Source organism: Lithobates pipiens, unplaced genomic scaffold, assembly GCF_037356315.1.
Source record: "Lithobates pipiens isolate NorthernLeopardFrog02 unplaced genomic scaffold, aLitPip1_a1.2 Scaffold_16, whole genome shotgun sequence".
Taxonomy (NCBI): domain Eukaryota; kingdom Metazoa; phylum Chordata; class Amphibia; order Anura; family Ranidae; genus Lithobates; species Lithobates pipiens.
This window is the reverse complement of record NW_027507748.1, coordinates 51,033,286-51,053,107: the sequence shown is the minus strand read 5'-3', so window position 1 is coordinate 51,053,107 and position 19,822 is coordinate 51,033,286. Positions and strand designations below refer to the sequence as shown.

General features: G+C 42.5%; 1 protein-coding gene across 1 annotated transcript in view; it reads right to left on the bottom strand.

Annotated features, from left to right (window-relative positions):
* Positions 1-19,822, bottom strand: part of FAM3B (FAM3 metabolism regulating signaling molecule B) — a 101,971-nt gene that overhangs the window by 16,134 nt on the left and 66,015 nt on the right. Inside the window, exons 3-5 of the mRNA XM_077479891.1 lie at positions 16,336-16,459; positions 13,775-13,833; positions 8,958-9,008 (exon numbers count right to left, since the gene is read on the bottom strand). Of these exons, the coding sequence (XP_077336017.1) occupies positions 8,958-9,008; positions 13,775-13,833; positions 16,336-16,459 (234 nt within the window). The remainder of the gene's footprint in view (positions 1-8,957; positions 9,009-13,774; positions 13,834-16,335; positions 16,460-19,822) is intronic.

Genomic DNA, 19,822 nt, shown 5'->3' with positions numbered 1-19,822 from the left:
TTATGCTACAGCCTAATTCGAAAATTGATTACATTTATTATTTTCCTCAAAATTCTACAAACAATACCCCATAATGACAACGTAAAATAAGCCCCATGTAAATCACAACCTTTGCCATGACACTGAAAAGCTCAGGGGCATCCTCTTTCCACTGATCCTTGAGATGTTTACACAACTTGGACTCCACTTGTGGTAAATTCAGTTGATTGGACATGGATTTGGAAAGGCGCACACCTGTCTATACAAGGTCCCACAATTATCAGTGTATGTACAAACCAAGCTATGAAGTCCACGGGATTGTCTGTAGACCTCCGAGACAGGATTGTATGGCGGCACAGATCTGGGGAAGGTTCCAATGAGCACAGTGGCCGCCATCTTCCATAAATGAAAGAAGTTTGGAACCACCAGGACTCTTCCTACAGCAGGCCGCTTGGCCAAACTGAGCGATCGGGGGAGAACGGCCTTAGTTATGGAGGTGACCAAGAACCTGAAGGTCACTCTGACAGAAATACAGCATTTCTCTGTGGAGAGAGGAGAACCTTCCATAAGAACAACCATCTTTGCTGCACTCCACCAATCAGGCATGTATGGTAGAGTGGCCAGACAGAAGCCACTCCTCAGTAAACGGCACATGACGGCACGCCTGGAGTTTGCCAAAAGTCACCTGAAGGACTCTTGGACCATGAGAAACAAAATTCTCTGGTCAGATGAAAACAAAGATTGAACTCTTTGGGCTGAATGGCAAGTGTCCTGGAGGAAAGCAGGCACCGCTCATCACATACAATGCGGGGCTATTGGGCCTCACACGCAATGCGGGGCTATTGGGCCTCACACGCAATGCGGGGCTATTGGGCCTCACACGCAATGCGGGGCTATTGGGCCTCACACGCAATGCGGGGCTATTGGGCCTCACACGCAATGCGGGGCTATTGGGCCTCACACGCAATGCGGGGCTATTGGGCCTCACACGCAATGCGGGGCTATTGGGCCTCACACGCAATGCGGGGCTATTGGGCCTCACACGCAATGCGGGGCTATTGGTCCTCACATACAATGCATGGCTATTGGTTCTGCATTGTGCTTGAAGACATCAGTAAGTGACCACCGGCTGGAACGCCTTAGGCCGCGTACACACGGGCGGACTGTTCGCCCAACTTTGTCCGCTGAACAGTGTTTCAGCGGACAGTCCGCTCGTGTGTGGGCTTCAGCGGACAGTTTCAGCGGACAGTCCGCTCGTGTGTAGGCTTGTTCGACAAACTAAGTTTCGCGCATGCTCAGAAAGGATTTACACGGCGAAGGTTGCATTGCAGTGTATTGGACGTCGTATTTCTCGTCCCGTCGTACGTGCCGTTCACGTCACCGCGCACGCTTTCAGCGGACTGTTCGTTCATCGTGTGTGGTCAAGTCCGTTCATGCAAATTTTGAGCGGACTGTTTGTCGGATTGTTTGACGAACAAAGTTGGGCGAACAGTCCGCCCGTGTGTACGCGGCCTTAGAGTAAAGGCTTTAGAAGACTGGTCACACAATATGGTAGAAGCCTGCCAGCATAAGGAATGAGGTATTACACCTCATTCCTCTACCCCTAGACCAGTGGTCAAACTGCGTCCCTTTGGGGCACTATTCCACCAACTGACACCAATGATAGGGCACCATTCCCCCTACTGACCCCATCAATAAGGCAATATTGCTCCTATTAAAATCAATGATGGGCCACTGATGCCGGGGCATTTTCTACTCCCACTGGCCACAGTCCAGTCCCCCCAAAGCCTGAAGGACATTAAACTGGCCCCTTACTTAGAAAGTTTGAAGATTTACCAAGCATTGAACCTTTGCACTACTAGGGGGCCCCACTGCAAGGGTTAATTTTTTTTCTGCCTGAGGAGGGGGCTTTAAGTAAGAAAAAAATAAATAAAACAAAATATGGACAAAAATATAGGTCCCTCTTACACTTTATTGTCAAAAAATTATGGGACGCCTGCCTTTACACACACATGAAATTTAATGGCATCCCAGTCTTAGTCCATAGGTTTCAGTATTGAATTGGCCCACCCTTTACAGCTATAACAGCTTCAACTCTTCTGGGAAGGCTGTCCACAAGGTTTAGGAGTGTGTCTATGGGAACGTTTGACCATTCTTCCAGAAGCACATTTGTGAGGTCAGGCACTGATGTTGGACGAGAAGGCTTGGCTCACAGTCTTTGCTCCAATTCCTCCCAAAGGTGTTCTATCGGGTTGAGGTCAGAACTCTGTGCAGGCCAGTCAAGTTCCTCCACCCCAAACTCGCTCAGCCTTGTTTTGTGCATTGGTGCGCAGTCATGTTGGAACAGGAAGGGGGCCATCCCCAAACTGTTCCCACAAAGTTGGGAGCATGAAATTGTTCAACATGTCTTGAAAGACATGGATGAGCGAGTTTGGGGTGGAGGAACTCCTGACCTCACTGGAGAGTCCTGACCTCACAAATGCAATTCTGGAAGAATGGTCAAACAGTCCCATAGATACACTCCTAAACCTTGTGGACGGCCTTCCCAGAAGAGCTGAAGCTGCAAAGGGTGGGCCAACTCAATATTGAACCCTAAGGACTAAGACTGGGATGCCAGTAAAGTGTGTGTGTGTGTGTGTGTGTGTGCGTGCTAATACTTTTGAGAATATAGTGTATCTGATCACATAAATTACACCTTTCGTAATTAGTTTGCACTTTGAGTGCTTCCTTTATATTTCTTTATTAACCGCTTGCTGACCAGCCGCTGCAGTTGTACATGGCAACATGGCTCGGCTGCGCAAATCGCCATTATGTTATGTCGTACCCTCTGGTGGCCACTAGGGGCACACACAGCTCGCCCCCGTAGCCGATGCGGGCTCCTGCGATTGCTAGTACCATGGCGAGAACCGGGATCTCGATTCTCTGAGGGGAGAAGTGACAGAACGTCTGTTCGTACAAAGTATGAACAGCGATCTGTCATCTCCCCTAGTCAGTCCCCTCCCCCTTCAGTTAGAACACACACTAGAGAACACAATTAACCCCTTGATTGCCCCTAATGTTAACCCCTTCCCTGCCAGTGACATTTTAACAGTAATCAATGCATTTTTATAGCATCGATCACTGTATTGATGACAATGGTCCCAAAAATGTGTCAAAATTGTCCGATGTGTCTGCCATAATGTCGCAGCCACGAAAAAACAAAAAAAAAACAAAAAAAAAACAAAAAAAAAACGCAGATCACCGCCATTACTAGCAAAAAAAATAAAAAATATATCAGAAAATTTTTATAAAACTATCCCCTATTTTGTAGACACTATAACTTTTGCGCAAACCAATCAATATACGCTTATTGTGATTTTTTTCTTTTTACCAAAAATATCGAGAAGAATACATATCAACTTAAAATGTGGAAAAAAATTGTTTTTTTTATATATTTTTGGGAGATATTTATTATAGCAAAAAAGTAAAAAATAATGCGTTTTTTTTCAAAATTTACGCTCTTTTTTTGTTTATAGTGCAAAATATAAAAACTGCAGAGGTGATGAAATACCACCAAAATAAAGCTCTATTTGTGGGGAAAAAAAGGACATCAATTTTGATTGGGAGCCACGTCGCATGACCACGCAATTGTCAGTTAAATCGACGCCGTGCCGAATCGTAAAAAGTGCTCTGGTCAGGAAGGGGGTAAATTCTTCCAGGGCTGAAGCGGTTAAAAAGTAATTTATACCTGATAAAAAGGTGATTTATAACAACAGGTGCCGGTGCAGATTCGTAAGATAATGAATAGTCAGAAATAAACTTTGATCACTGCTGTGCGAAAATAAAAGTTAAAATTTGACAGAGTTGTTTAATTTCTCAGCCAATGATGGAAAATCTATTGGGCCAATGCCTGGTAGGAGTGCTTTCTGAAAAAGAAAAAAACAGTCCAACCAGACATGCTTGCATGAAAGTAATGCCGTGTACACACACACAGACAGAGAATAAACTCTGACGATTTTTCCAATGGAGTTACAACGGAGTTCTGCTGAAACGGTCTTGCCTACACACGATCACACCAAAGTCCGATCGTCTAGAATGCGGTGACGTACAACGCGTATGACGGGACTAGAAAAAAGGAAGTTCAATAGCCAGTAGCCAATAGCTGCCTTTGTGTCGTTTTTGGTCCGTCGGAATAGCATACAGATGAACGATTTTCCCGATAGGAATTGATTCCGTCGGAAAGATTTAAAACATGTTCTATTTCTGTCTATTTCTAGGTCCGTCAGAATTTTCGAAACAAAAAAAGTCAGATGAAGCCCACACACGATCGGAATATCCGATGAAATGATTCCATCAGACTTTTTCTGCCGGAAAGTCCAACCGTGTGTACACGGCATAAGGGTATGATTTCCTTGCTTCATCAATATGGATACCAGAGAGCAAACTGGAAACGGTCTTTTATGCCCCATACACACGGTCGGACATTCCGACAACAAAATAAATCGGATTTTTTCTGACGGATTTTGTGCCAAACTTGCCTTGCATACACACGGTCGGACAAAGTTGTCGGAAAATCCGATCGTTCCTATCGAGGTGACGTACAACACATACGTCTGGACTATAAACAGGCCAGTAGCCAATAGCTGTGGTCTCTTGATTTATTCTGAACATGCGTGGCACTTTGTCGTAATTGTCTACATACGATCGGAATTTAAACGATCGGATTTTGTTGCTGGAAAATTTAAGATCCTGCTCTCAACCTTTGTGTGTGGGAAATTCCGACGGAAAAAGTCCACTGGAGCCCACACATGATCGGATTTTCCGACACCATTTTTCCGTCACATTTTCCGTCAGAAATTCCGACTGTGTGTACAGGGCATAAAACCACTTCAGCCCCGGATTATTTGGCTGCTGAATGATCAGGCAATTTTTTGCGTTACGGCACTGCGTTGGTTTAACTGGCAATTGCACGGTTGTGCTATGCTGCACCCATGCAAAATTGATGTCCTTTTTCCCCCACAAATAGAGATTTCTTTTGGTGGTATTTGATAATCTCCGCGGTTTTGATTTTTTGCACTATAAACAAAAAAAAGCAACAAAAAGCAACAATTTTGAAAAAAAAACACAATATTTTGTACTTTTTGCTATAATAACTATCCCCAATTTTCTTTTAAAAAAGCTATTTTTTTCAGTGCCCAGTGTCGCCTAACAGTGCCCACCAGTGCCACCTATGGGTGCCCATCAGTGAAGGAGAAAACTTATTTACAACATTTTATAACAAAAACAAAGAAAAACAATTTTTTTCCAAAATGTCGGTCTTTTTTTTATTAGTTTAGCAAAAAATAAAAATCGTAGAGGTGATCAAATACCACCAAAAGAAAGCTCTATTTGTGGGAACAAAATGATAAAAATGTAGTTTGGGTACAGTGTAGCATGACCGCGCAATTGTCATTCAAAAAGTGACAGCGCTGAAATCTGAAAATTGGCTTGGGCAGGAAGGTGCGAAAGTGCCCGGTAATGAAGTGGTCAAACAATAAAAAGTGTTTGATTTATATACTACACTATCTGGAACCCCCCCCCCCCTTCTCTTTTCCTGCATACTGTACATATATCAACCGGGAAAGGTGACGCCATTGCCATTACTGGCTCCAAGGGGGCGGATATACATCACCATATTGTGAGCGTCTCATCAGGACAAAGAAGGTCCCCTAGATGTTCACTCACAACAAGTTATTACTGTGAATACCTACGATCCCTATTGCTATACATATACGCTGTTACCTTACAGCTGTAAGGTAAGAGGCCACCTTATGCCTTGTACACACGGTCGGAGGTTCCGACTACAAAATCCGTCTGATTTTTTCCAATGGATTTTGGCCCAAACTTGTCTTGCATACACACGGCCGCACAAAGTTGTCGGAAAATCAGATCGTTCTGAACGCGGTGACGTAGAACACGTACGACGGGACTATAAAGAGGCCGGTAGCCAACAGCTTTTGTCTCGTAATTTATTCTGAGCATGCGTGGCACTTTGCCCGTTGGAATTGTCTACAGGCGTTCAGAATTTAAACGATCGGATTTTATTGTTGGAAAATTTTAGATCCTGCTCTCAAAATTTGTGTGTCAGGAATTCCAAAGGAAAAAAAAAGTCAGATGGAGCCCACACACGATCGGATTTTCAGACAACATGATCCCATCGCACATTTTCCATTGGAAAGTCCGACCGTGTGTACGGGGCATTACACCCAAGTGTGTTGCACAGAAGAGGACAAGTCACTTTGCACATTGCGTTTTTGCATAACTTTTTTTTTGCATAGAAGAGGATGAAGTCACTTTATACATTATATTTGTACTTGTAGAGGAAATCCAGCACATGGCTTCGCTGCCCCTCCACCACACTTTCAAGACGGTTATTCATTTATTTATCTATGTTGGATTGTATCACATACAGTGGTGTGAAAAAGTGTTTGCCCCCTTCCTCATTTCCTGTTCCTTTGCATGTTTGTCACACTTAAGTGTTTCGGAACATCAAACCAATTTAAACAATAGTCAAGGACAACACAAGTAAACACAAAATGCAATTTGTAAATGAAGGTGTTTATTATTAAAGGTGAAAAAAAATCCAAACCATCATGGCCCTGTGTGAAAAAGTGATTGCCCCCTAAACCTAATAACTGGTTGGGCCACCCTTAGCAGCAACAACTGCAACTAAGCTTTTGCGATAACGTGCAATGAGGCTTTTACAGCGTCCTGGAGGAACTTTGGCCCACTCATCTTTGCAGAATTGTCCTAATTCAGTTACATTAGAGGGTTTTCGAGCATGAACGGCCTTTTTAAGGTCATACCACAACATCTCAATAGGATTCAGGTCAGGACTTTGGCTAGGCCACTCCAAAGTCTTCATTTTGTTTTTCTTCAGCCATTCGGTGGTGGACTTGCTGGTGTGTTTAGGATCATTGTCCTGCTGCAGAACCCAAGTTCGTTTCAGCTTGAGTACACCAACAGATGGTCGGACATTCTCCTTCAGGATCTCTTGGTAGACAGCAAAATTCATAGTTCCTTTTATCACGGCAAGTCTTCCAGGTCCTGAAGCAGCAAAACAGCCCCAGACCATCACACTACCACCACCATATTTTACTGTTGGTATAATGTTCTTTTTATGAAATGCAGTGTTCCTTCTACGCCAGATATACTTGGACACACACCTTCCAAAGAGTTCCACTTTTGTCTCATCGGTCCACAGAATGTTGTCCCAAAAGTCTTGGGGATCATCAAGATGTGTTGTGGAGAAATTGAGACGAGCTTTGATGTTCTTTTTGCTCAGCAGTGGTTTTCTCCTTGGAACTCTGCCATGCAGGCCATTTTTGCCCAGTCTTTTCCTGATGGTGGAGGCATGAACGCTGACCTTAACTGAGGCAAGTGAGGCCTGCAGTTCCTTGGACGTTGTTGTGGGGTCTTTTGTGACCTCTTGGATGAGTCGTCGCTGCGCTCTTGGGGTAATTTTGGGCGGCCGGCCACTCCTGGGAAGGTTCACCACTGTTCCATGTCTTCGCCATTTGTGGATAATGGCTCTCACTGTGGTTCACTGGATTCCCAAAGCTTTGGAAATGGCTTTATAACCCTTTCCAGACTGATAGATCTCAATTACTTTCTTTCTCAATTGTTCCTGAATTTCTTTGGGTCTCGGCATGATGTGTAGTTTTTAAGGATCTTCTGGTGGACCTTACTGTGTCAAGCAGCTCCTATTTAAGTGATGCCTTGATTGTGAACAGGTGTGGCAATAATCAGGCCTGGGTGTGGCTATAGAAATTGAACTCAGGTGTGGACAACCACAGTTATAGTATGTTTTAACAAGGGGGGGCAATCACTTTTTCACACAGGGCCATGATGGTTTGGATTTTTTTTCACCTTTAATAATAAACACCTTCATTTACAAATTGCATTTTGTGTTTACTTGTGTTGTCCTTGACTATTGTTTAAATTGGTTTGATGTTCCGAAACACTTTAGTGTGACAAACATGCAAAGGAACAGGAAATGATGAAGGGGGCAAACACTTTTTCACACCACTGTACACACTGCTACCTCTATATTGTTTATGTAGCACATACCGTATATACTCGAGTATAAGCCGAGATTTTCAGCCCCTTTTTTTCGGCTGAAAGTGCCCCCCTCGGCTTATACTCGAGTCACCGCCGTCTGTCTACCCGATCAGCGTGTCGTGCAGACAGACGGCGGCCATTCCACTATTCAAAAGCCGCGCCTCCCTGTCTGTGATAGGCGGAACACTCAATTTCCCAGCAGTCAGTGGTCTGCCTATCAAGGACATCCCCTCATCCTCATACTACGGACGAGGATGAGCGGATGTCCGTGATAGGCGGAACACTGACTGCTGGGAAATTGAGTGTTCCGCCTATCACAGACGGAGGCGCGGCTTTTGAACAGTGGAATGGCCGCCGTCTGTCACAGACGAGAAGAGGTGCGGCGATCCTGGCATGGCCGCCGTATGTGCAGAAGGACACAGGCTCAGGACACAGGTAGGCTGGACACACAGGGATGGACGGACACACAGGGATGGACGGACACACAGGGATGGACGGACACACAGGGATGGACGGACACACAGGGATGGACGGACACACAGGGATGGACAGGCATGTCTCACCCTCGGCTTATACACGAGTCAATAAGTTTTCCCATTTTTTTTGTGGTAAATTGGGGGCCTCGGCTTATATTCGGATCGACCTATACTCGAGTATATACGGTAGTCACTTTTGTTTCAGTAATCTGGTTTTGGTTATTTATCGCACATAACAGCGCAGCACCGTCTATTGTATATTATTTTATTCTCCGGTTATGGACTGACCGTTTCGGTGTTTGCAGCAGCTAAATAGTTCTTTGTTTAGTAGCGCGGGAATATGTATTTATTTTATCACCTTAATTTTCACCTTCCTCCCCCATTTATACACCACAAACAGATTCAACAATCCCATGAACTCACCTCCGTCGTACATGTCAAATGTCTTGGTGTCGATAACTTTCATGGTGTTAGCTGAAAAGAAAGATGCAGAAGTAGTCAATGGTAAACAGATATACAAGGGGGATGGGGGGGGGGGGGTTCCATATTTTACAAGAAATATAAGCGCAGCCATTGCTTTCTTGTTTTTGACGGTGTGTGAGCTGCCACCCTGATCCCTACTTTGTGACCCAAACCAAGCGTGTGCATATCGGATAAAACTTGCTTGCAGATACTAGATGCTGACGCGTTTCAAGGGTGACCCCCTCTTCCTCAGGGCTGGATGTCTGCTGTGTCTACAGGAAAAGTCACTAGCTCCACCTCTATATATTATAAATTTAAATTAAATGTAATATATATATATATATATATATATATATATATATATATATATATATATATATATATATATATATATATATATATATATATATATATATAAAAAAAAATATATATATATATATATATATATATATATATATATATATATATATATATATATATATATATATATATATATATATATATATATATATATATATATATATATATATATATATTTTTATTTTTTTTATTTTTTTAATATATATATATATATATATATATATATATATATATATATATACTAAAATTATATTTACACACACAGTATCTCACAAAAGTGATTACACCCCTCACATTTTTGTAAATATTATATTCTATCTTTTCATGTGACAACACTGAAGAAATGACACTTGTCTATAATGTAAAGTAGTGAGCGTACAGCTTGTATAACTGTGTCAATTTGCTGTCCCCTCAAAATAACTCAACACACAGCCATTCCTGTCTAAACCACTGGCAACAAAAATGAGTACACCCCCAAGTGAAAATGTCCAAATTGGGCCCAATTAGCCATTTTCCCTCCCCGTTGTCATGTGACTCGTTGTGCTACAAGGTCTCAGGTGTGAATAGGGAGCAGGTGTGTTCACTTTGGTGTTATCGCTCTCACTCTCTCATACTGGTCACTGGAAGTTCAACATGGCACCTCATGGCAAAGAATTCTCTGAGGATATGAAAAAAAGAATTACTGCTCTACAGAAGATTGGCAAGACCCTGAAACTGAGCTGCAGCACGGTGGCCAAGACCATAAATATATTTAACAGGACAGGTTCCACTCAGAACAGACCTCACCATGGTCAACCAAAGAAGTTGAATGCACGTGCTCAGCGTCCTATCCAGAGGTTGTCTTTGGGAAATAGATGTATGAGTGCTGCCAGCATTGCTGCAGAGGTTGAAGGGGTGGGGGGTCAGCCTGTTAGTGCTCAGACCATATACGCCGCACACTGCATCAAATTGGTCTGCATGACTGTCATCTGAGAAAGAAGCTTCTTCTAAAGATGTTGCACAAGAAAGCCTGCACACAGTTTGCTGAAGACAAGCAGACTAAGGACATGGATTACTGGAACCATGTCCTGTGGTCTGATGAGACCAAGATAAACTTATTTGGTTCAGATGGTATCAAGCGTGTGTGGTGGCAACCAGGTGAGGAGTACAAAGACAAGCGTGTCTTGCCTACAGTCAAGCATGGTGGTAGGAGTGTCATGGTCTGGGGCTGCATGAGTGCTGCCAGCACTGGGGAACTACAGTTCATTGAGGGAACCATGAATGCCAACATGTATTGTGACATACTGAAGCAGAGCACGATCCCCTCCCTTCAGAGACTGGGCTGCAGGGTAGTATTCCAACATGATAACGACCCCAAACACACCTCCAAGATGACCACTGCCTTGCTAAAGAAGCTGAGGGTAAAGGTGATGGAGTGGCCAAGCATGTCTCCAGACCTAAACCCTGTTGAGTATCTGTGGGGCATCCTCAAAATGGAAGATGGAGGAGCGCAAAGTCTCCAACATCCACCAGCTCTGTGATGTCAACATGGAGGAGTAGAAGAGGACTCCAGTGGCAACCTGTGAAGCTCTGGTGAACTCCATGCCCAAGAGGGTTAAGGCAGTGCTGGAAAATAATGGTGGCCACACAAAATATTGAAACTTTGGGCCCAATTTGGACATTTTCACTTAGGGGTGTACTCACTTTTGTTGCCAGCGGTTTAGACATTAATGGCTGTGTGTTGAGTTATTTGAGGGGACAGCAAATTTATACTGTTATACAAGCTGTACACTCACTACTTTACATTGTAGCAAAGTGTCATTTCTTCAGTGTTGTCAAAAAGATATAATAAAATATTTACAAAAATGTGAGGGGTGTACTTACTTTTGTTGTGAGATACTGTATATATTATACATATATATACACACACACACACTTGTGAGGTAAGTCACTTCCTTAGTCTCTGAGTGAACGAGGGAGACCATATCAATGATGAGCTCCTGTTCATCCACCTCCAATGAATATCAATAAAGAAGGATACGATCTCCAGATGCAATATCGTTTACTTCCAGATAGAATTTAATGACATAAACATGAAATGTATTAGTAGCAGTGACTGTACAATTTCAAGCATCCCTGCTCTTCATCAAGCTGGCAGTTCTATTTGGAAGTAAACGATATTGCATCTGGATATTGTATTGTATTGCATTATATTGTCAAAAGTATTGGGACACCCACCTTTACACACGCACATGAACTTTAATGGCCTCCCAGTCTTAGTCTGTAGGGTTCAATATTGAGTTGGTCCACCCTTTGTAGCTATAACAGCTTCAACTCTTCTGGGAAGGCTGTCCACAAGGATTTTACAAGTGTATCTATGGGAAGGTTTGACCATTCAGAATTTGTGAGGTCAGGCACTGATGTTGAACAAGAAGGCCTGGCTCGCAGTCTCCGCTCTAATTCATCCCAAAAGTGTTGAGGTCAGGACTCTGTGCAGGCCAGTCAAGTTCCTCTGCCCGAAACTCACTCATCCATGTCTTTATGGACCTTGCTTTGTGCACTGGTCCAAATCATTTGGTGGAGGGGGAATTATGATGTGGGGTTATTTTTCAGGGGTTGGGCTTGGCCTCTTAGTTCCAGTGAAGGGAACTCTTAAGGCATCAGCATACCAAGACATTTTGGACAATTTCATGCTCTCAAATTTGTGGGAACAGTTTGGAGATGGCCCCTTCCTGTTCCAACATGACTGCGCACCAGAGAAAAAAGCAAGGTGCATAAAGACATGGATGAGCTCATTTGGGGTGGAGGAACTTGACTGGCCTGCACAGAGTCCTGACCTCAACCCGATAGAACACCTTTGGGATATTGAACCCTAATGGGCTGTAGGATTTTCTAACAACAAGTGTTCGATGTGAGCTTGTTGTCGGACATTTCCAACTTTGTGTATGCTCCATCAGACATTTGCTGTCGGAATTTCCAACAACTGTTTGAGAGCAGGTTCTCAAATTTTCCGACAAGACTTGTGGGAAATTTCGGACTGTGTGTACACAATTCCGAAGCACAAAAGCCCACGCATGTTCGGAACCAAGCAGAAGAGTCGCACTGGCTACTGAACTTCATTTTTCTCGACTCGTTGTACGTGTTGTACGTCACCGCGTTCTTGATGTTTGGAAATTCCGACAACTTTGTGCGAGCGTGTGTATGCATGACAAGTTTGAGCCAACATCCATCCGAAAAAAACAAAACAAAACACGGTTTTGTTGTCGGAATGTCCGATTGTGTGTACATAGCATTAGAGTGGAGACTGCGAGCCAGGCCTTCTCATCTCGTCCGAAATTGACGTTTTTAAAATTATTATTATTAATTATTAATAATTATTATTTATAATATATATTTGTATAAATACATTGTTTTGGCTGGAGCTACACTTAAAAAATGTACCTGTTCTGACTTACAAACAAATTCAGCTTAAGAACTGCCTATAATTGTATTGTATGCAATTTTTTTATTTAATATGAATTTAAATTAATTATTTATTATTTTGGCGAGTTTCCACCTGATGGGACACATACGGTGGTGGATACCTTACGTGTTTTTTCTTAATTAGAATATCACTGGGAATATCATCCAATTTTTATTTTGTTATTTAAACAGGACTGCTATTGGACTTTTGTTTTGTTTTTCTCTTCATGAAATTTAAATGTTATTATTTTTTATATTTCCTATATTTTGTGAATTTTGCTATATATGCACTTTGGTTTATATATTTAATTTTCACTGGTTTTGATATTTATGGTTGTAAAGTAGTAGCATTGGTTGCAATTTTTCTTTGCCATTTGGAGCGCGGGAGATCACTATCACACACATAATATGAATTTATTGTATACCATTATCGCCATCTTTTGAAGTGGTGTTAAAAATCCAGCTTGCTCCATTTTTGGTCAGTTAAAAAAAAAAAAAAAAGAAATGCAAAAAAATAAAAAAATATATAGGAAAAAGAAAACGCAAAAAACTAAAAATAAAAACACAAAAAAATAAAATGTAAATAAAAAAAAATTATAAAAAAATGCATCTCCCCATTGAAATGCATTGAAAATGTAGCAAGAATGTATCAAAAATGCACTCATATTTCATTTTTGATGCATCTTTTGAGTCACATGACCTATGAAACACACATCATAACCATGGTAAAAATCACAGCAAAATCGTAGCAAAATCACGGCATAAAATTGCTGCAAATCATGATAAAATCGCAGGAGTTTTCGGCAGCCATTATCAGCACCTTTTTTCTTCCTTTCGCACAATACTCAAAACTCTGTTTTCAGATGATAAATTTCAGTCACTAATTTCAGATCACAGTTCTCAGACTTTCATCAGCGCACTTCTTACAATTGACAGTTGCTGAGCGGTCATTATTTCTCTACAATAGACAAACTTACGGTTGACGATGACGAAGTTGAACCCTCTATCCCCGGTCTTCTTAGGCCCGCCTAGTAATCTGAGCGACAAAATCAAAGAACAAATCAATAATTAGCAACATTTTCATTAAGGATCTAGAAAATTATATGATTTGTACAAAAAAAAAAAAAATTATAATAATAATCAGTACCGATCCCACTGCTCCCTCCCTAGCTATGAGCCTGTACCCATCCCCATGTCTCCAAAACTGAAGGGCCCATTCACACCAATGGGTGCGTACTATGGTCCACATACACCCATCACCCATAACATTATGACCACCCACCATAACTTGTCAAGGCATGGATTCCACCAGACCTCTGAAGGTATGCTGTGGTATCTGGCACCAAACCATCAGCAACAGATCCTTTAAGTCCTGTAGGTTGTGAGGTGGGGCCTCTGTGGATGAGACTTTTTTTTTTTTCCGGCACAACCCATCGATTCTCAATTGGATTAACCATTTGACCTCTTTGAAAGATTTACCCCCTTCATGACCAGGCCAATTTTTGCCATACGGCATTGTGTTAGTTTAACTGAGAATTGCGCTGTAATGCAACGCTGTACTCAAATAAAATTGATGTCCTTTTTTCCCCACAAATAGAACTTTCTTTTGGTGGTATTTGATCACCTCCACAGTTTTTTATTTTTTGTGCTATTAACAAAACGTTAACAATTGTGAAATTATATATATATATATATATATATATATATATATATATATATACACACACACACACACATACATAATATATATATATATATATATATATATACACACACACACACACACACACACACACACATATACATACATACATATATATATATATATATATATATATATATATATATATATATATATAATTTTACTTTCTGCTATAAAACATATCTAATAAAAAAAATTTAAAAAATTCTTCATCAGTTTAGGCCAATACATATTATGCTCCATTTTTGCTAAAAAAAATAAAAATAAAAAAAAATCCCAATAAACATATAGTTGACCCCCCCGAAAAATTTGCGGGGTTTACGTTCCTAGAGCACCCACGAATTGTGAAAAACTGCAAATTTTGGATGTGGTCAAATATAAAATGCCTATAGTTTTTCTTTTTTTTTTTTTTTTTTTTTAAAAGAAGACTCTAAGCACTCAAACAACTTAATCAATTTTTTTGATAGTTTAAACCCTAAATATGCACCAATATATAGTGCCATGAAAAAAAAGCCATAAAAAAATTTGGGGAGGATATTTGCAATTTCTGTGAAATTGCGGGGATTTCCGTTAACAAATTATTCGTTTGATTCTAAGGAAAGATCCACGACTGAGGCCACGAACTCTGAACCGCAACTTTCGCGGGGGTCAACTGTATATTGATTGGTTTGCGCAAAACTATGGGATATTTTATTTATTTAAATAGTAATTGTGATGATAAGCAACTTATAGCGGGACTGCGGGATTGCGCAAAACTATGGGATATTTTTATTTATTTAACTAGTAATTGCGACAATAAGAGACTTATAGCGGGAATGCGATATTGCAGCGGACAAAAGTGACACTTTTTGGGGACCAAAGACACTAATACAGTGATCAGACTACAAACAAACAAAATATATATAATATATATTTTTATAGAATTTACTTTTTTTTTTACTAGTAATGGCGGCGAGCAGGGACTTATAGCAGTGGCTTATAACGGGACTGCGATATTGTAGCGACAAAACTGGCACTGACTTTCTGAGACCAGTGACACTCATGTGGTGATCAGTGCTAAAAAAAATATGCACTGTCACTGTACTAATGACACTGGCAGGGAAGGGGTTAACAATAAGGGCGATCAAAGGGTGTGCCTAGCCTGTGTTTTAGTACAGTGGGGGAGATGCTTTTCCTAGGGGAAGACATGGATCCATGTACCTGCTTTGCAGGAACACAGGATCCATGTTTTCCCTCCTGTAAGAACGGCGATCTGCCTTGTTTACACAAGCAGACTGCCTATCTGTCTCCCCGCCTAACACTCAGCGACATGGAGTTTGTGGCACCCGCAGATCAGCTCCTGCTGTGTATAATCACAGTGGGAGCAGGCTGCCATTGGCGCGCATGCGCCCCCTCTACCCGGAAGTGTCGGATGGCATACTAGGTATGTGACGTGGTGCAGCAGAGCCACATTGCTGCTGTATATTTAAGTGGTTAATAGGTCATGACCACTGCAGACCAGGAACATCCCACAAGAACTGCAGTTTTGGAAGTTGCTGTGAGAATCTCAGGAATGTGAGGTTCATACATCAGTACAGTGTGCAGGTTCCCTAATCCCGCTCTCCCTGGGATCACCATGATTGGTCACCAGTGTTATCACATCACTGGGAACCACGCTGACTGCTTCCTTATCTTTTGTTCAGACTGACCGCTAGGAGCGCGCACCTGTGTGTGCTTCCAGCTGTGAAATGACCAATGTAGATCAGGGCTATCCATTATAAGAGCAAAAAAAAAAAAAAAAAGATCATTGTTGAGATGATATAACATTTTGATTGACGTGATCTGTGCCACACTTACATCTCATCTTCCAGACATATTACAGGTAGGATGGACTTTGCGCCACCACATCGTATACTGTACACGACCTCGTCTGGTTGGCATTTCCTCCACACGGCACACTTCTGTCTCACGGGCAGCGGGGCTGGCAGACAAAAAAAAAATGACAAAAAAAAAAGTGTGAAATTAAAGCCTTATAAGAAAACGAATGATGTTAAGTAGAACTATAGCCAAAACCTTTTTCCATTTTGGATAGAGTAATGAAGGGGTATAACTTATAACCCCTGTCAGTTTTTTGCCATCTGTGTCCCATTGGGGAGATTTCCCTTCACTTCCTGTCTCATAGCGAAAAACAGGAAGTGAAAGGAAATTCCTGAAATTAAGGGAATTCCTTGGGGACCCCCAGGTCACCAGAACTAGTGTCCCCATTGGAAGATTTCCCCTTCTATTACTTGTCCGGGGACAACCCAAAAGTTTAGGATTTTCTTTTACTTTCAATGATAATGGTAAAACGAGAGAGAGAGACGAGAGAGAGAGAGAGAGACTCCCTAATGGGGGCACAGACAGCAATAAAATAAATAATGACAGGGGTTCTAATCCCTCTCCACTCTATCCAAAACGATATAAAAAAATATATTATATCTATATACACACACACACACGTGGTACACAGATTAGTCCTGTCAATTTAAGAAGGTGTTCCTAAAGCCCCATACACACTATCAGTTTTTCTGCTGAGTTTTTTCTTCAGATTTACCAAAACCATATAATATGAGGACAAACCTTAGGAGTTGCAATGTGTATGCAATCAGGCAGGCCCTTCTACTACATGGTTTTGGTAAATCTGAAGGAAAAAACTCAGCAGATAATCTGATAGTGTGTATGGGGCTTAACGACAACTTGTGTATAAAAGACACCTGACCACAGAATCTCTTCCATTCAAACCTCACCATCATGGGCAAGACCAAAGAGCTGTCAAAGGACATCAGGGACAAGATTGTGGACCTGCACAAGGCTGGAATGGGCTACAAGGCCATCAGCAAGAAGGTTGGTGAAAAGGAGACAACTGTTGGAGCGATTGTTGAAATACGAAAGAAATACAAAATAACCACCAATTGCCCTCGGTTTGGAGCTCCATGCAAGATTTCCCCACATGGGGTAATAATGATCATCAGAAAAGTGAGGGATCAACCCAGATGACACAGGAGGAGCTTGTGAATGATCTGAAGGTAGTTGGGACCACAGTCACACCAAACAAACCATTGGTAACGCAATACGCCGCCATGGATTGAAATCCTGCCGTGCCCGCAAGGTCCCCCACCTCAAGAAGGCACATGTACAGACCCGTCTGAAGTTGGTCAATGAACATCATTCGTAACGATTAGGGATGAGCTTCGTGTTCGAGTCGAACGTACGTTCGACTCGAACATTGGCTGTTCGTGCGTTCGGCGAATTCCGAAAGTTTTGGCCGTTCGCGTCAAAATTCGAGTGACGCGCGCGCGGACCATAATGCACTGCGTTGGCGCAGTGCATTGCTGCCCGATGATTGGCCAAGCATGCACTGTGACCCCGCATGCTTGGCCAATCGCAGCGCCGGCAGCGAGGAGAGCCATGATTGGCCACAGGCATCCTGCCTGTGGCCAATCATAGCTCAGGCTGTGTAGTGCACGCCCCACACTATATAAGGCCGCCTTTGAGGCGGCCTCGTGTAGTGTGTTACTTAGCATCTGAAGCAGTGGGTGTTCTGTGTACCTTCAACACAGTACACACCAATCGTTTTTGGCTGATTTCCTATCTTGCTGCTGTGTAGTGGTTGTTGTCTGTGCCCTGACTGCAGTATACACCACTATATTCACCTCACCTATATAGCTAGTGATCTAGCTTTAACCACTTAACAACTGCCCATTGCCGATTAACGGCTTCAGGGGGGTTGTTTAACTCTGAGAGGCCGTTAATTAACAGCCTCCCAGAATTCTGCTTTTGCGTGCCCCGAGGTGTGCGCACTCGAGAGCATCCGTGACCGCCGGGTCGCATCACGGATCACGGTAAACGGCCGCTCATAGCGGCCGTTTACCACGTGATTGCTCCGTTAAATGACGGAGTGATCACTTGGAAACAAACCAGCGTCATGTTATGACGCCTGTTCCTCCCTCCCCTCTCTGTACCGATCGGTACAGCGGAGGGGAAGAGATCGGTGTCAGCAGCGATGTGGGCTGCATCTGCAGTGCCCACATCGCTGCTCACCGAATTTAACCCCTCAATTCCCTGCCAATACTCTGCAATACCAGTGCATACTCTGCAGTACCCTGCCATTACTCTGCAGTACCCCCCATTACTCTGCAGTAACCCCCATTACTCTGCAGTACCCCCCAATACTCTGCAGTACCCGCCATTACTCTGCAGTACCCGCCATTACTCTGCAGTACCCCCAATACTCTGCAGTACCCTGCCATTACTCTGCAGTACCCCCCATTACTCTGCAGTAACCCCCATTACTCTGCAGTACCCCCCATTACTCTGCAGTACCCTGCCATTACTCTGTAGTACCCCCCAATACTCTGCAGTACCCTGCTATTACTCTGTAGTACCCCGCCAATACTCTGTAATACCCTGCCATAAATTGCCATACCCAGCCATACTCAGAGATACCCAGCCATACTCGGTGATACCCTGAAATACCCAGCCATAGACGCCCCCCACCCCTCACCGCCCTCCGGTGCTTCTACCAACTCGCCAGTACGATCAAAGCCAGAATCTTTTTTTTATTTTTTATTTCAGGCTTCCCAGCCTAGAGGTGAGATGTGGGGTCATATTGACCCCCCAGATTTCACTGTAAAGAGGACCTGTCACCCCATATTCCTATTACAAGGGATGTTTACATTTCTTGTAATAGGAATAAAAGTGATCAAAAATATATTTTTGGGGGAAAAAATGTCAAACTAAAATAAATAAAGTAAAATGAACAATAAAAAAATAAAATAAAAATTAAAGCGCCCATGTCCCCATGTGCTCGCATGTGCCACACATGTGAGGTATCGCCGAGAATGTTAGAGAGAGAGCAATAATTCTAGTCCTAGACCTCCTCTGCAACTCAAAACATGTAACCAGTAAAAAAATATTTAAAGCGTCGCCTATGGGGATTTTTTAAGTAGCGACGTTTGGCGCCATTCCACGGGCATGTGCAATTTTGAAGAGTGACATGTTTGATATCTATTTACTCAGCATAACTTCATCTTTCACTTTATGCAAACATTGGGCTAACAAGTGGTTAATAATAGAGCTTGCAGTCAGTAGTGTTAGGAGATAGTGCGTGCTGTCTGCGTGCTCTGTACCCAGTACATACCGCTATAATATAGGGCAGGCCCCTACTTTCAAACATCCAACTTACAAACATCTCCTACTTGCAAACGCAAGGAGACAGCAGCAAGTGAGATGAAAAAAGATGGACGACAAAACAAATTATACAGGGGTGATAACCCTTCCCTATGTTTTCCAAAAAGCTTAAAGA